The sequence below is a fragment of the Alexandromys fortis genome, unplaced genomic scaffold (assembly GCF_014885135.2).
Source record: "Alexandromys fortis isolate MF-2015 unplaced genomic scaffold, M_Fortis_MF-2015_v1.1 scaffold_53, whole genome shotgun sequence".
Taxonomy (NCBI): domain Eukaryota; kingdom Metazoa; phylum Chordata; class Mammalia; order Rodentia; family Cricetidae; genus Alexandromys; species Alexandromys fortis.
The window spans coordinates 3,831,923-3,855,111 of NW_026067939.1; the positions used below are offsets into that span (position 1 = coordinate 3,831,923).

Here is a 23,189-nt window from a genome sequence, read left to right on the forward strand (position 1 = left end):
AAGAATGAAAGGAGGAATGGTGTGCCCATCACCCGGCTTCACCAAACTTTACCTGTGCCACAGTGCTTTCTGACCACTTGCTTTTCCTCCTCGGAGGCAACCATCACACTGAAGTTAGTCTTTTTATTGTTGGGAATGTTTTTATAGCTCATTTACATGTGTGCATCCACCAACATCTTACAGCTGTCTGCCTGCTTTATAATTTTACATGAATGGGTTCCTTATCTTTATCTACAGACCCAGGGCAAGCCGTTTCGTTCCGTTCAACATTATGCTGGGTTTCATTCAAACTGACCTCATATCTTGATTCTTCCTACTGGCCTTTCTCCCCAGGGGCACTGATTTAACTTCTCTGTGGCTGAAAGACATCATTTTCTCCAGAAATCATCAGGAAAAGGCCTGAAATTACTCAGATTTGCTAGCTTCCATTTTCCAAAGCCTGGCATGTTTATCACGGTGCTGAAGGTGTAGGCAAGGTTGCAATGGTCCTTGAAGGATCTCCAGAACCATTTCTTTGGTTATCCTATCGTCTAGAGCAGTGGTTTCCTGCCATTCTAATGCTGAGACCCTTTAATACAGTTCCTCATGTTGCTAGGTGGGGAAAACTATACTGAAGGCTGGGAGAAAGAAGGCAGAGTCAGGAAGAAGCCATGTAGCCCTAACAGAGACAAATGCCGAAACTATACCTGGTAAGCCACAGCCTCGTGGCAATACACAGATTAATGGAAATGGGTTAATTTAAAATATGAGTTAGTCAAAACTACGCTTAAACTATTGGCCAAACAGTACTGCAAATAATAAGGTTTCTGTATGATTATTTTGGGGCTGAGGAGCTGAAAACAAACAAGCAAACCTCCTACAACACACAACCATAAAATTAACTTCCATTGTTACTTCACAATTGTAATTTTGCTACTGTTACGAATCATAATGTAAATATCTGTGTTTTCTTATTGTCTTAGGTAACTTCTGTGAAAGAATTTGTTTGACCCTCCAAAGGGGTCATGGCCCATAGGTTAGACCCATTCTAGAATCTGGTGTGCACCTACCGGCTTGTGGACCCTCCCATCCTGTTCAAAGCTAGAAACATGGTGACTCTATGATCTGTTTCTTTCTCTCATCATCCTTCTTCATGTGATTCTCTCATCTGCCTCCCTCTTTCGCTATCTTTTAAAATATTTTCTTTATGATAAGTGTGCAGGTGATGACAAGGATGTGTGTGCCTTGACATGTCCTTGGATGTTGGAGCACAACTTTTAAGAGTTGATTCTATCCCTCCACCTCGTGTTCCAAGGATGGAACCCAAGCCATCAGGCTGGCATAGTAGGAGATTTTACCCAATGGCCCATCTCACTTGCACATCCTCTCTGACTTTTAGGAACCCTTTTATTGCAGAGTCAAGCTAAATAACCTAGTGTTGTTTCCTTATTTTTTTCTGTAGTGACTTTCATTCCATCTGGAATTCAGTGATACAGCGCATGTTTACAGGTTACAAGGATTGGCACACGGACATCTTCTGGGGTCCTGGTACCAGGCTTATAAGATCTTACACTCCCATGAGCCTCGTGAAGGCATCTGCTGCCCACATCCTTGCTGTGCTGGGCCTTCCCGGCTCTCCTTGCCTTTTGCTGATTTGATGGAGTGTGAGATTGCTTCTCAGGTTTTGTTTTCAGTCTCATTTTCTTGATTGCTTGTGGCACACGTACACACAGTTTTGCAGCAGGTCATCTCTTGTCCTGCGATTAGGCCATTCTCAGTTTTTATTTTTACTAAGATGTTTATCTGTCTTTTAAATTCATTTTTCTTTACCTTTGCCTAAATTGCCATTTTACCCATTCCTGTCTGATCTTTATAAAGAGCTTTAATTCACCTTTTAAGAATTACGGGAATCACTAATAGTTCTTTAAAATAACTTTTCCCTCAACAGCCCTTTGAGTGTGTGCATTCCTGTGAATGTATATTTCTCTAGGTACATGTTTGTGTGTAGACGCCTTGGAAGTCAACCTCTTGTATAATTACAATCATCCAATACATTTTTTTAAAGATTCACCTATTTTTATGTCTTTATGTGAGTCAGCATAAGTTTATGTGTATCACATGTACTTGAGGAGGTCAAAGGACATAGGGCCCCCTGGAACTGGAACAGATGGCTGTGGGCTGACTGATGTGGGGGTCCTGGGAACTGAAGCCTGGTCCTTTGAGGTAAGGTAAGCATTTTTATCCAGCTGTTCCACCGATTTTGGAGCCAGGGTCTCTCATCGGCCTTAACTTGCCCAGTAGGCTTTAGCTGTCTGGCCAGGAAGTCCCAGGCACCCTCTCCCTGGCACTGGCTTAGAACTCTGCCTGCATCACCACACCAGGCTTTTCTGGAAAACAAATTTAGGCCCACATCCTTAAGAGAGAAGCTCTCTACTGACTGAACTTTCTACACTGCCCTTTAAACAATATTTTATTGTCTCATGTTGCTATTTCTTTCTCGTAGGCCTTAAGGAGGGTTCCAAACATAACTTGTTTTTAGCTGCTACTTCAAATAAGTGAAGCCCTCGAGCAGGGACTTGATGCCTTTTGACTTTTTTGTTGATTCTCATTGATGATGTACTATTCCCTCGGATGTCTAGATATGTTTAGCTGTGAATTCATTTTTACAGTGGTGGTTGGTATATGCATGTGCATTCTGGATGTAGGAGGAATTTGTTTGCAAGCCTCTTCTTACAAACTCTTAGGGGTCAAGTGGTACTCAGTCAGGGAAAGCCGTGCAAGGGGCAGAAAGAGGAGTTTACCCATGGAAATCCAAAAGGTGGTTGTCTGAGAGGCCTGACTTGAGGGTCCTCTCACCCTCATGGTTGGTTGGTTTGGATGGCTGTGACTGATAACCACCCCCACCATGGGACTGCGGAGTGATATCAGCTCAGGAGCTGACCCTCTGGGCTTTATTCCTTCTAGATCTTTGGCCACTACACATTGTTGCTTTTATTTAGAGTCATCTGAATACTTTAAATTTTAAATCATTGTTCTTATGACATCAACGCGTATCTAGATATTTAGCACAGGTAGAGCTTCCAGCTCTCTCTCTCTCTCTCTCTCTCTCTCTCTCTCTCTCTCTCTCTCTCACACACACACACACACACACACACACACACACACACCAGTCATCCCTAATTTAAAACAGGATCTTTGCCTCTGGGTTTTATTGGACATTTCCACCCAATGTTAGAATGTAGAATGAATATATATATCATAGAACACCCAAGCTCATGAAGCCATGAAGCCAGCTCCCAGTTATCTGTTTTTTATTTTTTATTTTATTTTTTTTTGAGGTTTACTTAGTTGTACGTGTTTGTTAGTTGCAACTCCAGAGGAGTAAAGACTAGGGAGCCAGGATGGATTTGACGTCTAGAGTCACAGTTCTTCATATGTCGGATTATTGTGAAGTCGCAGAATCATTTCCAATACCTCGGACTTGAGAAAGTGTCCAAAAAGAAAGTGAAAAGAGTTTTCTCTAACTTAAGGGGTGAGGGAACAATTAAAACTCACACAAAGTGCCAAAAATGAAGATTCGCCTCTCACCTCTGGGTCGTGTTGCCCCCACCCCCCACCCCAGTTACAGCAGTACAGCAGCTAAACTTCATGGGGACCAGCGAAGTCCTGCTTCCCTCCCCCCTCCCCTAATTAATCTGCCTTCAGTGTGGACCTTTGTGGTTTTAACATTGTGCAATCTCTTCTTCGGCTCCCTTGCCCTCCCACCCAACCCCCTCCCCCAAATCCAGGGGAACTCCCTCGCGCTGTGCCACCGGCATTACTCATGCATCCCGGTTCAGGCTTTGGAGCCTTTATTAAGGGCTTTCTCTCCAGCCTCCCTCTATCTCTCCCGGGCTCAAATTCGGCTCACTGAAGAGCCCGGCTTCCTCCCCTAAGGCAGCTGCTTAGCGAACTCCATCTCTCCCGCAATGCATCTCCCTGCGATTCTGCTTTGTGCTTTCTGGTCTGCAGTGTTGGCTGAGACCTCTGACGACTATGAGCTCATGTACGTGAATCTGGACAACGAAATAGACAATGGACTTCATCCCACCGAGGACCGTAAGTTCATTTAAACTTTCTCAGCTCACCCCGACTACACAACTCGCATTTGGGGCGCGGGGGGGGGGGTGGTGGTGGTGGTGTAAAATGACATACATATACTTAGTAGCCAATGAAACAAGTTAAAATCGTACTTTGTTTTGTAACAGTGAGGACTACCTGGGAAAAGCCAGAGGTTTTAAATTATTTTTTGCAACATAGATAATGAATTAGAGCATATGAAATCACTGTTCTTTAACTGTTTTTAGCTACATGAATGGCAATTCCCCAGAGTTAGGTTAAACTTGTCCCGTTTTAAAAAAAATGGTTGCTGCGTTATTTTTGAGTTAACACGCTCGCTCGCTGTTTTCAGAAAGAGGAGGTTTGCTGGGGACAGGCTGAAACTTGGGGTGACTGAGGGTGCAACCCACCGGCTGGGGCAGGCTGGTAACGTTGTGTGTGTCCCGCGCTCTAGCCACGCCATGCGACTGCCGCCCAGAGCACTCGGAGTGGGACAAGCTGTTCATCATGCTGGAGAACTCGCAGATGCGGGAGGGCATGCTGCTGCAGGCCACCGACGACGTCCTCCGGGGCGAGTTGCAGCGGCTGCGGGCCGACCTGGGCCGGCTGGCGGGCGGCATGGCGAGGCCATGTGCTGCCGGGGGCCCTGCGGACGCCAGGCTGGCGCGGGTCCTGGAGCCGCTGCTGCAGGAGAGCCGCGATGCGAGCCGCAGGCTGGCACGCCTGGAGGATGCGGAGGCGCGGCGGCCCCAAGCGGCAGTGCCTGGCCTGGGCGCAGTGCTGGAGGAACTGCAGCGGACGCGTGCCCATCTGAGCGCGGTGCAGAGCTGGGTGGCCCGCCGCTGGCTGCCAGCAGGTAAGCGCCGGGCACAGAACCCACCATCGCCTTTGTCCCTAGAGTCCGCGGCACTTAATCACATCAGGCACGCTTTAGTGGGGACCCTCAAACTCAGAGCCCTGGAATTTTTCATATGCAGGCTCACAGAGCTCAGATACACCACACAAGACAGACACAGTGCCTCTGAAAAGTGTTTCTCAGCCCGAGGAAACAAAAGAAAGCGGGGATTTAACCGTCAATCTGGAAGTAGACGTCAGAGGTCCCTGATACCGGATCCAACCAGATATTAGAGGAGCTCCATTGGCAGGTGTTTAACTGTGGCCCTACTTGCTGCCCCGAGTCCCTCCGTTAGGGATTTCCACATCTTCTAATTTTATCCGGTCGCTCTCTTTAGGCGAGCTCTGATTTCCCACACTACTTCAGGGCCAGGGCTTACTCCAGCGACTTTCCCAACCTCTCTATAGGGACTCCTCCCCTTAGGCTTCATCTGAGCCGACTTGAGCCTAATTGGGTCTCCTGCAGAGTCAGCAGAATTCCGCCAGGGTTTCCTCAGCACAGTGAAGGTCAAGGGATGTGGGCTTTGGAATAAGTCCTATAAAGTCAGGAACAGGAATTAGGGATGTATTAGGACCACTCCATCTAGACCCCAGGACCACACAAGAACCCGGCTGTACAGACTGTGCAACTTGTCAAAGCCCATAAAATCCACAACTGTGTAGGGCCCCCAACGTCACACTTTTAAAATTAAAGAAACAGAACATTGGTGCACGGGAATAGAATAAGAATTTGGCTTCTTAAGTCAAATTTCTGAGGAGGTAGTGATATAATGTGGCTTATTCTAGAAATTAGTGTCTTAGATAGAAAAATATTCCTTGGGCTTCTCATGAGTCTCAGAAACAATGCCAACCTATCCAGTATTTCTAAGGAAACGAAGCTTATTGACCGAGGTAGGAGGAAGGACAATCTAGGGCACGGCCCATTCCTCTGCAGAACTTTCCCAAATATTTGAGGACTGTTTGTCAGTATGGAGGCTTACGGCCTTAAACCTAAGTAGGTCTTGGGAGAAAAAGCATAAAGTCAATTCGGAAGTAAACCTTAAATGTGGTAATTCTTCGACAATTTTAAACACATGGATGTTTGTTTTGCAAACTGGGTAAAGTCACGTACATACAAAGTATCCTCCTGCACACACACCAGAAAGAGTTCCTCTAATTTGTATCCTCACCTATGCCAGAAGAGGGATGGATACACTTCCCAACTCTAAACTATTGATGTCTATTATACCCAATAACACTTTCACACACGGGCTTTGATTTGCCCTCCCTTGCCGTCCTGCCAGCTTGGCTCCCAGAGGGTTTCTAAAAATCATGCTGTGGTCTGCCTCCTAAGAACCTGGTTTTAATTTCGCTTGGTCTTTGATAATATAATTACAAAGTCTTATTAGCTAAAAGCCATTTCATGAGAGAGTTTCTGACATTTCAAAGGGGTCCCAGGAGGCTCAATCACTGTTTCATAAAAAGAATTCCACAAAATCTGCCTACATACTACTCTGCAGCATGAACCCAAGTAGCTGCCGCAGCCTACAGGGATGCTGGGTCTCCCAGACATAGTCATGGGTAGCCGTGGAATGCAATCCTCACTTCCTGGCCTTATTTAAACAGGAAGGCAGATAATTAGATTGTAGCGGGTGCCTTCTTGGACAGTACTTAAACTTACAGAGGCCAGGGGATTTCTTTTTTTTTTAATTTATTTATTATGTACACAATATTCTGTCGGTGTGTGTGCCTGCAGCCCAGAAGAGGGCACCAGACCTCATTACAGATGGTTGTGAGCCACCATGTGGTTGCCGGGAATTGAACTCAGGACCTTTGGAAGAGCAGGCAGTGCTCTTAACCGCTGAGCCATCTCTCCAGTCCCCCCAGGGGATTTCAAATGCACACAAATAGTTATCTTTGGTTTCCACAACCATTATTTGATTTCATTGTTGCAGCGAGAGCGATAATTCCACCTTGAAAATGCCTCATTTAAATTTCTTTTCCATGGATGCTCAGAATGTTCATCTGATGCTATTAATTGGGGGCATTGCTATTGTTTTTTGCTGTTCTGCAATTTTTCTACATTTCAAAAGTTTTTTTTTGACTATTACTAAAAGATATGGTCTATGTTTGGTGTTTTCTGGACAGAGTCTAGCTCAGAGCCACTTGTAGGAATTTGCTGCATGTTACAGGACGTTGAATGCCCACAAGCTCTGTTGATTCAGCAGTTAGTGTTTAAGTTCTTGAGGGGTTGACTAGCCATCTCACACCATGTCCTTTGGGTTATTATTGCGTGAAAATCCAGCCTACTGCAGTGTTTTCAGATGTAACATGAAGCAGAGCCCATGTGGTCAAGACTTTAGCCTTTCTAGGTCTTTACTTCCACATCTTAGCTGCCCATATGGCCTTGAGATCAGCAGAGGTGAGAACAAATGTGTCCCCATCCTATGTCCAAATGTCCCTGTCTTCTGGATGTTCTCAGCAGAAACACAATCTGTAACAAAGTCTTTTGGAAGAATCCCTCCTTTAAAAGGGTTTTCTATAGTGGTGTAACTAAGTTTTAAAGCAAATCCTTGGCCTGCCCGGATTTGAGTACTGTGTACACGTAACTTACAGATTTGAAGAAGAGAGCTCCGCCCCACACACTTTAAATATAGACAACACTAAGGCCTGCTGAGATTATAGGCTTCATAAAAGGCTGCATCATACCCGCTAGCAGTTAATAACTCGGAATCCAGGGCTTCTAGTAACAGACAATAGAATGTGTTGGCCTCTGTAAACAGATTAGCTAAACTAAAGCCCGAGTGTACGAATGTATCAGCTATAGAAACATAGGTGAGTTACTTCTTGCCTCAGTTGTATCCCTATGAAGTGGGAATAGAGGGACTTTAAGAGCAAGAAGGAGGATGCATTAAGATGATGAAGAAATTGATTAGAACACCATCTGAGACACAATGAGCACTTGATAAACATTCGCCATCCTTGTATGCTGTGCTTCTGGTCAAGGGCACTTTGCAAGTCGGCCCTGGTGATGTGCCCCAATGAATTCAGTCCCTCGGAGGTGGAGACAGGAGAAGCAGAAGTTCGAAATTATTGCTAGTTATCTGCCCCCCCCCCAGGTCAGCTTAGGCTACTTAAAGGCTTGTTTGAAAAGGCCAGTAATAAGTTTCCTATAAACTCTGCAAAACTACCAATATCCAAGATCATGTGGTACATAAAAATGTATTCCCTGGTGACATTGCTATTCTAAAAGACATGCTAATAACGACTGCCTAGAATGAGCTATGTCCTATAAGTTTCATAGGTTTATTGTTTTAGGATCACAGCAAAAATAAGAAGAAAATGGGGTGGATTTTAAATCCTCGTAGATAATAAAATCTTGCGAAGCTAACTCATTGTGATTCGACATTTTAATGAAAACCAGTAAAACTGAGAAGTGGATCGGAAGGGAATGGTTATTCACCATGGTTTTTGGTATTTGTGGGTTGAGTTGGCATTCCCCTTCTGTTTGCAAACTCTTTTATTGGGTTGTTTCACTGAAAAAGTCAAGTAACTCTTCCTCACTTTTATCCTCCATGCTCTGTAGAGATCAAACCAGAGGCCCCGCAAGTCATAACACATATAACATATATAACAGTATATAGTTATATAGTATAGCTAACGTGCTTATGTTAGCATAACCGAATACCAAAATAACCGAATGAATCAGAACTTTTTTTTCTCGTGTTCTTTCTTGCTACTCCAGGTTGCGAAACAGCAATTTTATTCCCAATGCGGTCCAAGAAGATTTTTGGAAGCGTGCATCCTGTGAGACCAATGAAGCTTGAATCTTTTAGCGCTTGCATCTGGGTCAAAGCCACAGATGTATTAAACAAAACCATCCTGTTTTCTTATGGCACAAAGTGGAATCCCTACGAGATCCAGTTGTACCTCAGCTCCCAGTCCCTAGTGTTTGTGGTGGGGGGAAGAGAGAATCAGCTGGCTTCAGACACTGTGGTTTCCCTGGGGAGGTGGACCCACCTCTGTGGCACCTGGAGTTCAGAGCAGGGGAGCATGTCCTTATGGGTAAACGGGGAGCTAGTGGCCACCACTGAGGGGATGGCCATGAGTCACCCTGTCCCTGAGGGTGGACTCCTACAGATTGGCCAGGAAAAGAATGGTTGCTGTGTAGGTGGGGGCTTTGATGAAACATTAGCATTTTCTGGAAGAATCACAGGCTTCAATATCTGGGATCGTGTTCTCAGTGAGGAGGAGATACGGGAGAGTGGAGAAGCCGAGTCTTGCCACATCAGGGGAAACGTCGTCGGGTGGGGAGTTACCGAAATCCAGCCACACGGAGGAGCTCAGTATGTTTTCTAAGTGTTGTGAAACTCTACTTGAAGCCAAAGGAGACTCACATTTTAAATGTAGGCTGCTTGGGAAAGCCTAAAAGCTCCAGTGTGTATTAAGAACACTTGAGACTAATGAAGGAGAGACTTGAGATTATCTTTATTTATCTTGGCAAAATACTGAATAAACAGTTGAAGGAGAAGGCTTGGGGGCATTGTTACTAAGCCTTCTGCTTGTGGTGCCTTCAGATTAATGTCTGCCTCTGTCAGAGATATCCTCAGATCACTGAGCAGGACTGGACTCTGAACAGAAGGACGATTGTGTTCCTTTGCTTTGGTTAATTTTGTTTTGGCCAGAGACATTTTTTATACTGGAAGAATAACAAAACAAGCTCTGTTGCCCACTGCTCATTCCTTATGGCATACCCTGTGACAAGAGGGAGGGCGAGAAGGACATATTTATACCACAAAGTGACTTATTAACAAACATAAATGTAGCCTGCGTGTTAGCAGCCAGTGTTCCATGTGGGAGAGACAGCCGTGTAACTTATATTGTGAAATGGGTTTGTATTAATTTTATTTTTGTAAAACTCTACTGTAAATAAAATATTTTATAAAGCTATCCTGTGTCGTCCTCTAATTGAAGTTTAAGAGCTGCTTTGAAGCGAATCCACAGTGTTTTTTTTTCCCCTATTTTTTCATCTAAAGTAGGCAAGTCGCTTTCAGAGACTGCTATGAACGCAGCAATGGTTAACATTGCTTAGAAGCGAACTCTACTGCTGTCCTAAGCTTTGGTGTCCCTCAGATTGTAAGAAATGCTAAATGTGTTCATCTATCCAGGCTTTAGTTTTTTCAGCTACGGAACTGAGAAAGAAATGATTTAACGAATCCACGAGCTTGTGCAATTTTCTACCCTGCTGCGACACAAACATACATGTATTATCTGACTTCTCCAGGTAGACATGCCACATATACGTGACCGCAAGACGCATGCATCAGCTCTTGCTTGACATTGCCACATAGAGCTGTCATCTACCAAATTCATAGTGAAGAGTTGAACAATCAAGTTATCAGAAAAGAAAATGGGAAAATGAAAGTGTTCATCATGCTTTAAGTAAGTTGGAGTTTGGTGCATTCATGAATCTGCTGGGGTGTGTGTGGCCTAGGGGCTACCTGTGGGACACACATGGTAGGGCTATCTATCAAAGAATCATCAATCTTGAGAAGAAGCAAGGCCTATTCACCTTCTTCCTTACAAGGGAAAGGCCAGCCAACCCTGCATTTTCAGCAGTTCTGGTAAGACCTCGGTCAAACCATCTCCTCTTAAGGATTCTATGCAAGGACTTCTAGAACCTCGTAAAACTGTCACAGAAATACCATGGGACCAAAGTAAGCATAGATCCTAAAGAGACAGTTAAAGAGCCATGGGACATTCCTGCTCCTGAGGTGTGGCGAGCAGGGCCAGGGATAGATAAATCTGTAGCTCTCTAGCTGAGCTTCCTCACGCATTTGCCTTGGTCTTCTCAGTAAAAGAAAGGAACACAGACCCAGGGGCTTTCAGAAACAGCTCCATGAGTCTAACAGGTTTGAAGGAGGCTCATGAAATCATGCTTCATCCAGGTCTTGAAGTCTATAAAGTTAGGCCCATGAGCCTGAGAACTGAAACACAGGCCATTCTTCCAGTCTCGAGAATTATACAACTCAACATTTCTGATACATTGGCGCCATGCTAAGCCCCTATCTAGCTAGTCTCTGTATGACTACATTTTCATCTGGAAGCAATACCAGACCCAGCCTGAGAGAGTTAGCCATGTGCCTGCACAAATTAAACCTGTTTAAACACCTCAGAAGATATGGGCCGAGATAAGAACAAATTCATATGCCGACAATATTAACTGGTCATTCTAATAAGCATTTATATATGATTAGCATAGTGACACTTTGTGTACGTCACCAAAGCAAGTTGATGTTTTCCTTGCCTAGTATCGCAAAAGTTGGCTTTTATGTATTAATTATTTTTTATCAAGAGCATTTGATTAGTATGTATCTTGGGATGTCAATGCTGACCAAGTCAGCTGTGATTGAGGGCAATGAAGAAACAAACAAAAGAAAACAAAGATGTCATGGGGCTATAAACAGAGACATTTCATCTGCTAAACCAGCGAGACTGGATGGGTATTAATACAAGGACTTTTGATTGTTCTCTTATCTCAACTTTAACTCTTTCCCGAAGTAACAGAACTCCAGCGTTAGTGGTATACACAGCAACTAAGACACCAGGGTTTCTCAGCATTACTTTCCCAAGTTCTGGTCGGTGATAAACTACTTCCTGTATACAATCTATGTGATTTATCTATCTAGTTTTTGTCTGTTTCGAATGTGGTAATAGTTGTCTAGTTTTTGCCTGTTTCGAATGTGGTAATAGTGGCTAGAATTCCAGCAACCATATCACAGTATGAGATTTGGAGCAATCATAATGAAGAAGCCAAGGTTTCTGGGAATTGTGAAGCCAACTCTGGACTGCTTTCCCCTGGACTTCTTTGACACCAGAGGAAAAAAATACACCAATCTTTTAAAATCCATTATTAGTTGTCACAATCTAATCCAGGTTCAGTGATTAGGAAAAAACAAGCTTAAAAAGACAATGCACTTTATTTTCTTCCAAATTCCCAGCGTGCCGGTGAATTTTGTTGTCTTTTTTACAAATTCTCACGACACTAGCTGAAAAACTAACCATCAATACTTAAGGAATTTCAGAATGTAAGCGTATCAGCAAGAAGAAATAAGCAATTTGCAGAACTGAGATCAAATATCCCCAAAGAAATACCAGCTTGCTGGCATGGTTCAGCACCGTGACACATGGTTCTGTCCACCGTGTTGTTATTGAGGGTGTTGTCACGTGACAGTGTAGCATAATAATTGTACAACATGGCTCAGGTTGTTAGAATGCAAACACATGTGTCGCTAATATATAATACCATCTATTATATATGGTTAGTATTATTACTGGTATAAAGTAGAGTGACTAGGTTTCCTGGACCTGTTCTGGCATTTTCAAAGTTTCCATGTCCCTGGGCACACTGGGAGAGTTGGTCACTCTAGTGTGTATTTATGTATTGATTAGTAGGGTGACATTTTGTGTACACGAACAAAGCATAGTTGATGTTTTCCTTGCCGATTACAGTAACAATCAACCTTTAAGCATTAACAATTTTATATTTAGAACATTTAATTTTTAAGTATCTATTATAGGATGTCAGAGTTTGGGTTTAGAGTTTGGCGCTTAATTGACTTCACACTCGTGGGAACACGGCTGACAAACAGGAAGATCTTATGATTGACTTTTATTTAATTCCTTCCCTATTCACATGTTAGGAAGCACTTTATTTGAAACACATGCCAGGATCAAATATTTCCAGAATATTTGATTGTCTTTTAGCCAGTCAAGAAGCGGAATTCCTAACTGCAAATGCCTTGGCTAAAGCAATTGTGCATATTGATTTATAGTATTCTTGGGCTTTATGAATATGAAGGTATCAGATTATTGATCCTTGCAGCTTGATCAATCTGAAGTGCAGAAAAAAGCTTGCCAGGGCTTCAGGCCAGAAAGCCAATGTTTAAACCCTGGCACCACCAAGTACGAGCTTACTAATTAGGAGACACACTCAACTAATCTCCACACATCTCAAATTATATAAACAAAACAAAATCCCTAAGCAGATATCAGACATAAAAGTGTTTTCTGCCTCATCAAATCACTTTTGAAATGAGATATGTCTTAAGATATTCCCCGGCGTTATTCCCATGTGCTAAAGCATAAATAAGCAACGGAATAACACTGTAACAAAGAGACTCCTCCACACTGTGGCTGTGTCAAGATCAGCACCCAGACATCCAGGCTGTGCAGGCTTCCTTTACCCCACAGCAACACCTGCCGGCGAAACAAGGAAGGTACAAACGCACCGGCACCAGCCCCGACAGCCACGGGGAAGTCCTTTTCTCTCTGGGGGCCTCTCTATTTCTCAAACCATGATTGGATCGACTTTTTACCATGCTATATCTAATCCTTTACTACTCCTGTCAACATTCAGGCTGAATATTTGTAATAGGACTTCAATTTAGAGGATGAGACTTTACTCCTTCCGTAGTAAAAATCAGTCTGCTTGGGATCATGTAAAATTAGTAAAATCTTACTCAGACAAAGGATGTCTACAAAAAATCATAAAGAAACACTGAATACCCTCCCTTGGATTAGAAACTAAGACAAGAATGATTGTGCAAAGGTGACTTGGGTCACTAGGATGGAAATGTGCGTGCAACAAGCATATAGTAATGTCTACAGTTAACCTTGCTACTTGTGAGAGGTAGGGCTAGCAGCTTTCCCCTAACAGTGTGTGAAATAGTAAACTTAGAACCTTTCCTTTAGCAAAATGATGTCATGGGTTTTGCATGTGTGAGCCGTGTGTGCGTGTGTATGTGTATGCATGTGTGTGTGTGCGGGCATGCGTAGAGGCTAGAGGAAGGCATTGGGTATTCTCTTTTATCATCCTCTGCCTTTCTCCTTTGATAAGGGTTGTCTCTGTGTGAGCATGAAGCTTGCATTTATTAATTTATCCTGCTAGGCTGGCAGCTGTCGAGCCTCAGAGAGTCTTTCTCCTCCCTCTGCCCCACACACTGCTGAGGTTACAGGTGAGTAAAGACCATGGTTTGCCTGTTATTTGTGAGCTGGGATCCAAAATCAGGTCCTTGTGGTTATACAACAAGCTCTCTCTCTCTCTCTCTCTCTCTCTCTCTCTCTCTCTCTCTCTCTCTCACACACACACACATGCACACATTTAATTAGGAATGCTCTTTTTCTAACAAAGGGCGGCTACAAAATGAACCTAGACTAAATTATAATAAAGAAAAACAGTCGATGCAAGGTCCTTGGATTAAAAATGAAGACGAATATGTCACAGGAAGGTGGAATTTACTTTCTGTCTAAGTTGCACCATGTGTGATTTTAGATTACACAACTTCAGAATCTTGTTCTGAATAATCCTATAGACTTGTTCTGTGCCATGAGAGCGGACCATGCTGCTTGTCCATGATCAAAGACAGAAGCACACTCGGTGCTCAGAGCTGTGTGAGTGACCTTATCTTACGCCCATGAAGCGGACGCTGTATTCTAGAAGGCCTATAAAATGTGTGTCTTCAACTTCGCATGGTTATTTGTGGGTCCCAGAGGAAGAAGCCCTTTGCAAATATTGACTTGTAACTCTGTCATGCTGCGCCCGTCCCTGCTATTAAATCTGCACGTGCTGTTGTTCTGTCCTCCCCCTCCCCAAACCAGAGGTAAGGACGGAAATACCCGTCTCCGTCCACAGACCTTTTATACCGTCCCCTTGCACAAATCACAAGGCGACCTCGAATGATTTGAAACTTAAGTAGAAAATCTTTGAGAAAATAAAGTGTTGCCTCAGCAAGAGTCCAGATTCCTTTCTGACTTGCTGGCAACCGCCTGGAAAAGGCTGTCCAGCTAATTATGATAAATTTACCTCATTTCTTTCCCTATGTGACACGGAAATCCAAACCACTAAATGCTGAGCTGTCTCGGACAAATGGAGAGAGAAAGTTGACGCCCCATGTATTATGGCAGGGATTTTATGTGCCACACGTGGCCGACGAAGCTTAATTAGATAAAACCCTACAGCCCACACAGCGCTCAGCACGCTGGTCACTGTGACTCCCCTTCCTGCCACCGGTGACATCCTTCCCACCTCTAATTGAGCATCTGCAATGGACCAGGTTCATATTAAAATATCGGGTGTAGACTCATATCCATCCACAGAGGTTCGTAATCCCTAGAGAGATGCCCAGCCATTAAAAGAGAGATAGAGACCGATAGACAGACAGACAGATAGTTTTACTAATATAAAGAACCAGACTTTCACACTCTACATTTAGGTCTTCATTCTGTCTCAAATTAATCTCGGTACGCTTTGATACGGGCAATTATTTCTGCAACATTCACTAAAGATTCAACTCTTCTCTATTGCAGAGACCTCCCACCACACCCTCCATTTCCACGTTGCCTAGGTTTGTTCTCGCCCTCTCAATTCCGCTGCAGGGCCATTTTTCTCTCTTTACAGCACCATGGGCGGCAGTAATTACTATGATGTCATGGTCATGCTCTCCTGCGGAATTGCTTTATCTGACTTGTAAATTTTAAAAATCAGATTGTCATCTTTCATCAAACTTTCCTTTGGTATTTTGTCAGAATCGCACTAAATATTATTGAAAATCATATTTTTGCTACACCAGTGTCTCCCACCCGTAAAGATGGTATAGTGTCCCCACATGTCTATGCTTCATTTGACTACTTTCAAAGAAATCTGGATTTTATTCTCAAAAGTTATATATATATATAGTCCTATATGTTGTGCATAAACCATATTATATATAATATTTTGCATTCACTTATGACTTTATGATAAGTATTATAATTTATTCTGGTGTCTAGGCTATGCTTTTCAGTGCCATGGTAAAGAGAAATGATACACAAGTCTCATTGTCCCTTTCCTGAGCTTAAAGGCATGCTTCTACTCATTCACAACCAGATACATAAACATACCCCCCTAATCCAGTTAAGGGAGTTCTCAAAATTTCCTAGTTTGATTTGTTTTTAATCTTATAAGACACGTACACTAATAGCATGATATCCTCCCCGCTCAGTTTTTACTGTGGGGTAATTCAAACAGGAAACTATTTTGTATTCCTGGAATAAATCCAACTGGGTTATTATGCATCTTATAAAATGGGATGGCAACAGTTCCTCCCTCATAAAATACACAGAGGAACATGTATATGAGTCAGCGGTGAGAATCTGAGATCAAGTCTGCCCTCAGTAAATGCTGTGCAGTTTTTTTCCCCTAAGGTGTTTACAGTGTGTTTATTTGTAATGTGTACATCTATGTCCATCTATGTCCATGACTAAGAGGAATGTGTGTTTTTATTTTTGATAATGACTTTGTCTGGTGTTGGTTTGTGAATATATCAGACTTGGAGAATTAGATGGAACATATACTTCCTTTTCAACTTTCTGAAAAATGAAGGTACGATTCTAATGATCTATTCATTGTAATATTTGTTAAAATTTTCCAACAAAGCAAAATGGGACAGGGTTTTACTGGTGTATGTGTGCACGTGTGCGCGCATGTGTGGTGTGTGTTTAACAAAGAAAATCTTTGAAGACACAGCAGAAGAAGAGATCAGTAGGAATAAAGACGTGGCTGTGTGACTGGCCGAATAAAAGAAAACAACTCCATCTTAAGACTGCATTAGGCTTTTAAGCAGGGAGAGACATCCACTTAGTCCGGACAGAGACAGTTTAGACCATTACACTCAGCCATGAGCCGTACACTGCTCAGTGCTGACAGGAGAACCAGGGAGAACTCAAGAGGTCAGGCCACATGGAAGGGACCAGGGTGCATCTTGCAGAATGACTCAGAATTAAGTCATCTTTGGCTGAGTCTGTGAACTAGAAGGGGAACTGCTTGTTATGACTGGAGAAGAAAACAAAGGGTACAAACATGAGGAGCCATGAGAAACGATGCTCTGTCTTTGAAAGCTCATCACCGAAGAGGCCCAAGAGGAGGACACAGGGAAAGAACATTCACCAAAAGAACCAAATAGGCCCACAAGATGTGAGTTTTCACCAGAAACAGTGCATCTATCTCCTGGCACTAAAGTACTCAAATAGAGGCAGGCTGTCATCATTGTTACCATCACCATCTTAGCTAATATTTACTGAGGTCAGACTAGGCTGTGCTGTTATGTCATTGTTTGGACATCTCAATTTACACAGTAAGAAAGCGGGTGCTCAGAAAAATACAAATACAACCAGTATTCAGTGGATCTGGGATTCAACGGCAGAGGCTGCTTTGGGGTGAAATGGCTAACATTTAATTCTAGTCAGTTACGTGTGTGCAAAAAGGGTGGGCAATTGTGGCTTCCACAAAGCCCTTTCATTCGCACAGCAGATTTTCTGAGACCCAGTCCTTCCTAACTCCCCACTCACGTGGTTATGTGGCAGTCCATGGCCACCTCCTTTTCTGGGGTAGCTCAGGGTCTCAGCAGACAACTGATATTCGGTGTCTCCCAGCAAGGATGACGTGTCTGTTCAGAAACAGTCAGGTTGCCAGAGTTGGATCAAAAACAGGAAATCAGATTGGATGTGGACTTTGTGTAATTGGTATTCACAATGATGTGAGCCAGACAGTATGAAGGCCCATGCTCTGGGACATAAAAGCAAAACAGTACAGCAGACGGATGCTTAGCCACAGCTTTCAGGGCCACCTCTGAGGCCCACATCAAGTCAATGGGAAGAATCCGCCCATGGACCGTTCATGTGTCAACAAGGAGTTGTTCCTCTTCTCCTCTTCTTCTCAGTTCTCTTCTTTTGTTCCCTCTTCCTCTTTCTCCCTCTTCCTCCCCTTCCTCCTTTTTCTTTTTTATCTTCTTCATTTCTCTTTTTTATCCTCCTCTTCCTCCTCCTACTTCTTTTCTTCCTTGCCCTCTCCCTATTTCTCCTCCCCTCTTCTCCTATTCTTTTCTCCTCCTCTTCTCCCCCCATTCTTTGTCATTTTCATTCTCCTCCTCCTCTTCTTCTTCTTTCTCCTCCTCCTTTTCTTTAGCCTCTCCATCAAGTCATTTATACCAAGGTGTTTGTTACTTAAAGTGTTACTGCCCAGTAAAATAGAATAATAGGATTTCTGCTTTGCAGTTCTCACGAGTAATGCTGATCTAAATCGTACAAGTGGACTAATTCAACATTTGACACGAAAATTGTCTGACTTTATTATTATAATGTTATTGTAAGTATTGTCATTGAACAGGTGACCACTAACCTTTCCGTAAGAGTAGAAGTCCAAGAGAATGACGATTAGGATACTTCAGATCAAAGAAGACAGTGACGGATCAAAGACAACAGTCTAAAGATCAGGATACTTCAGATCAAAGAAGACAGTGACAGATCAAAGACAACAGTCTAAAGACCAGGATACTACAGATCAAAGAAGACAGTCGCAGATCAAAGACAACAGTCTGACGTTGAGAAGAAACTACATGTAATGAAGAAAGACCCCCAAGGAGTTCACTAAAGCTGCTCACTGGGAGCATCAAATGAAGACTTGCAGAGCAAAGAACTCACTACTCAGAATCCTTTCTCCTCTGCAACTCGCATGCACTGTGGATGGGGCTTTATAGTCATGACAGTCCTCCGAATCAAAACCCTCGATACGCAGACGCAGCCACTCACAGGTCAAGTTACTCTCGGGTCTACGGCAATTTTCAGAGTGCCAGATCAAATAAACCAAATCATTTGTTTATTTCAAATGCTTGCAGTGATTTTAGAGTTGATTTTTGTGTTTCAAAGATCTCTTTGTCCTCGAAATAACATTCTAAAAGCCTCAAAATTATGAGCTAAACTCCTGGCAGCCTTAAAGAGAGGATTCATTCTTTTATATAAATCTATTTCTCACAAATCCACTTCCCATAGTTACAATGCTTGTGGTGCGTTTGTATTTTCTATGGATTTTTTTCCCAAAAAATGTTTTCAAAGTGGTAAAAATAAAAGATGGATTGCATTTCTGGACTCGCATCAAAATCAATCATATGTGAAGTAAAATTAGCAATTTGATCCTGTGGCCAAAGGAAATGAGGTACAAGACCACTGACTAACATTACTAGTGGCAAATCTTTACCGAGAAGCCCAGGCTGAGCGACACACCTACCTCTCCCGGGTGGTCAGATATATCTGGGCATCTGGCAGACTGTGGGCTAGACTGACCAGGAGTCGCCTTAGGAGTCTCTGACATTTGAGCTTGAGGTGGGGACAAAATCTTTGTCCTTGGCAGGCAGTAGGCATTCTAAGAATGGGGTGCAAGAGGGGTGGGGTGGGGGGTGGGGGTGTGAGAAGATGGCATGGACCGGGGGTACGCAGAGGGGGACAGTTACTTTCTGATTTCAGGAAAGGAAAGAGAATGCTTTGGTGTTTTTAATTATAATTTTTTTTTTCAGCAATGGGCATTGAACCTCTTGCCTTGCTCATCTGGGCGAGAGGTCAACAGCTGAGCCAAACATCTGGGAAGAGTATACTCCCTCTCTTATTGTAAACACAGAACAACCTATGGTACCCGAGGTAAGCAGCCTGCTTTGGGCATGTCTACCAAGATGTAACCAAGGTGTAACATCAGGGGAAAAGATTGCTGTTCTACTGCCAGAGGCTGCCACGTGGAACTCTAGGTTCCTGAAGCTTCAGGGGAGGAGGAACCTGAGGGCAGAGGCCACCATTCTGACAGGGTGTCACAGAGCCTCTGTGTGGACCCTGCCGGGAGCAGAGTCATGTGGAGAATGCTAGCGCAGTGTGCTAAGCTGGGTCGGAAGGACATAGACTGTGAGCTCACCCTGGGACGCCGGGCACAGAGCACATTCGGGACATCCTCAGAGACGTCAAGAAACCCTCCACTAGGAGCAGAGGAGCACTCTGCACGAAGTTGAGTCTGTGGGGTCTGAAGAAACAATCTATGGGCAGTAATGCCTGTGGACCTCACGCATTTTTATCAATGAGAACTGGGACTATTTGGATGCATATCAAGGCATTTGATATAGTGTCCTCTGACCTGAAATCCTTTCTTCAAAAAAAAAAAAAAGTAAAACAAGGTTTCACATAGACAGGAGTCCACCCTCTACTTATGTTGAAGAAAGGACATATGTGGGGATTAGTTTGAGTTCTTTGATTCAAATAATGTAAGAATAAAGATGTCTTTATCTATCTATCTATCTATCTATCTATCTATCTATCTATCTATCTATCTATCATCTATCTATCTAGGTGTTATTTAATACACTTGTAAATTAGTTTCCAGTCATATTTGAGTTAGAGAAGTCATCACACATCTTCCTGTGTATTTTATCTTTTGTTTTGATTTTTTTTCTTTAAAGACAAGATCTCACCATGTAGCTGCAGCTGTCCTGGAACTCACTATGTAGAACAGGTGGTCCTTGAACTCACAGAGATCCCCCTGCCTCTGCCTCCCAAGTACTGGCATTGAAGGTGTGTGCCACCGTGCCTGGTTCTGTGTATTTTATATAGCCAAAGATACTTCTTACTTTCGGAAATGAAAGGAAATGTGCATTTTCATCAACCACTGAGAGACCTATTGCAGAATGAGCTTTCCACAGCCGGGAATTCGACGGGAACCATGAACTACACAGCTCTCTGGACTGAGAACCATAGGATCGGCAGGAAGAGAATCTAAGTACTTCATTCACCAGGTAAAGAAACTTGCTCATTTGGCCCAGGAGGCATTCTGGCATGGTTCGGAGTCAACCATCAGCACAGCAAAGAAAACAAAACCAAACCAACCCTAACTCTCCCCTTTGCGTGCAAGGCCTCACTCCCAGGAGCGATGAGCAACTCACTGAGTTCCTGCTAGACCCATCCCCAGCTCAGTTCTTGCACTGTACCTTGGAGAATGCTCTTTATTATCCCCTCGGTGTGATCAGCCAGGAGCTCTGCCTTGCTGATGGCAGCCAGGGACAGGTAGTTGGACATGTTCCTACACAGCTCCTTGCTGCCTCTGTGGAGGAATTTCACTGCAATGGGGACAGCTAAGACCATCACAGGGGTCCGGTTGTAATTCTGAGGAGATATAAGAAGGGAACAAACAAGTAACTCATTGTTCATTTGTTATCCAATCATGTCAAAAATATTTGCTAGACTCCTAGATATCGGCTGTGAAAACACAAGCCCTGCCATGTTTCCACAGCATGCAGAACCCCCTGGTTTTATAGGAAGACTTAGGGGTAGTTGGTAGCATTAGTTGGGGTATGACCTGTGAGGTGCAGGGTGCTAAGAAGCACGCACCCGGCCTAGAGGTGTAAAGAAAGACTTCTAGAGGACTGGGTGCCTTAGCTGGAACTGAAGGGATGGATTGGGTAGCTGGGTGATGGTGAGGTAAAGGCTGGAGAAGAAAGAGCCACTGTGGAGGCACAATGGAGAATGTGGTGAACCTAGGAAGCTGTGAGTAATTCAGTGTAGTGTTATGTGTAGGAAAACTGGCAGGAACTGGGAAGGACAACAGGCTTGGGTATCCGGGGATGCTGAAGAGGTTGAAACTATCAGGGGCAGAGGGAGGTACAGATCATCAGGTGTATATTTGAGAAAAACAATCGAAGGGATGCTGACAAGCTTGATGTTTGTCTTTGAGAATCAATCAAGGATAGTCAGATGCTGAAAACAGTATTTACACATGAATCCTATTCACTCATAAAAAGAACTCATTTCATTTTCAACAATATGAAAGGAAGTGGAGAGCAGCGTAAAGTGTAGTTAGCTAGAAGACAAAATGCAGATATTCCATGTTCTCACGAGCGTAGTTTAAAAAGGTGATCCCATATCAATAGTTGACCTCATCACTTCAGCCCCAGCAAAGGCATCCCTTCCTCTAGAGGTCTTTCTTGACATCCTCTGACTGGAAGGGGATTGAAGGAGATCAGATGTTAGGTGCCAAAAACATTTGCATAGGACAAGTGCTAATGTTTAAAGCTTGGCAGGACCAGTGGCAGAAGCTCAAGGGGCAGGGAACACTGGTTGCCTTGACGTCATGACACATTACAGGAATCGACTGAAGCACAGTGCACTCAGGTCTACTATGTGTCCATGAAATGTGCTGAAATTTTAGCTAATGATATTCAAAAGAAAAAATAAATATAAAACTAAATCTCAAAGACATTCAAGATTATAAAAATTCTCTCTTTAGCCGGGTGGTGGCGCACGCCTTTAATCCCAGCACTCGGGAGGCAGAGGCAGGCGAATCTCTGTGAGTTCGAGGCCAGCCTGGTCTACAAGAGCTAGTTCCGGGATCGGCACCAAAGCTACAGAGAAACCCTGTCTCAAAAAACCAAAAAAAAAAAAAAAAAAAAAATTCTCTCTTTATTCTGTGGCTCACCTTAAGGGTATCAGTCAATTAGTTGACTAACTAGGAAACAATTATAGATAAATTGTATATATTCATGACCACCATATTCCCAACCACTTAGGCTTGCTCTAGGCAAAACTGTTTTCTATACAATGTGTTTGGGAGCTGACTTCATATTGCTATATGTGTGAAAGGTACTTGTCGCTCCAACCATAGGTTATGCTTCCTACCACTTCCAACAGCGTTCTGGGCTTAGGGTAGACCCAGCATGGCAGACTGAATAACAAATGAATCACATACAGTTAGGCTGAGAGATGGCCATTGCCAACCACCCATGTAAACAGGGCAGACATGGTGGCATGTGCCCGTAATCCCAGCACTGGGAAGGCAGACACAGGAGGATCCCTGGGGCTTATTGTCTGTTAGTCCTGTCAAATTGGTGAGATTCATGGACAGTGAGAGGCCCTGTCTCAAACATTAAGGGCACAGCAACAGAGGAAGACAGTCAACATCAACCTCTGGCCTCTATATGCAGATGCCCACATAGACATACAAACACACACACACACATGTACACATGCATATAGCACACAAACACAAGCAGGGAGTATGAGGAAGAAAGAAGATAGTATAGCTGCACGGTGGTGGTGGTCCCTGCAAACACAATGTGTTAGAAAGGGCATGTGACAGAAAACAGACTCTGGATTCCACTCTGGGCTTTGTCACCCTCTTGCTGGCTGTTCACAGAGATGTCACCCCACTCTCCAGATCATTTGTAACACTGACTGTCGTCACATTTTCCCACTGAGCAGTCTCTGATAAATATGCCTCAGGGAAGACACAACATCAACTGACTGGTAGAAGAAGACTTTCCAGGCTGCTCAAGGACCAGTGTGACCTTGGAGAGAAGTAATGACTACCCTCCAAATAGGGCACGCACTGAGACAAA

At 43.6% G+C, this 23,189-nt stretch overlaps 2 protein-coding genes across 3 annotated transcripts in view; one reads left to right on the forward strand and one right to left on the reverse strand.

Annotated features, from left to right (window-relative positions):
• Window positions 1-23,189, reverse strand: part of Veph1 (ventricular zone expressed PH domain containing 1) — a 170,173-nt gene that overhangs the window by 121,162 nt on the left and 25,822 nt on the right. For both annotated transcript variants that reach the window (XM_050147477.1, XM_050147476.1), the window contains exon 4: window positions 20,787-20,961. In XM_050147477.1, coding sequence (XP_050003434.1) covers window positions 20,787-20,961 — 175 coding nt within the window. The remainder of the gene's footprint in view (window positions 1-20,786; window positions 20,962-23,189) is intronic.
• On the forward strand, window positions 3,807-9,900 carry Ptx3 (pentraxin 3). The gene is made up of 3 exons (XM_050147492.1): window positions 3,807-4,077; window positions 4,532-4,933; window positions 8,696-9,900. Exons 1-3 carry the CDS (start codon window positions 3,948-3,950, stop codon window positions 9,307-9,309), a joined length of 1,146 nt encoding a protein of 381 aa, XP_050003449.1. The 5' UTR covers window positions 3,807-3,947; the 3' UTR covers window positions 9,310-9,900.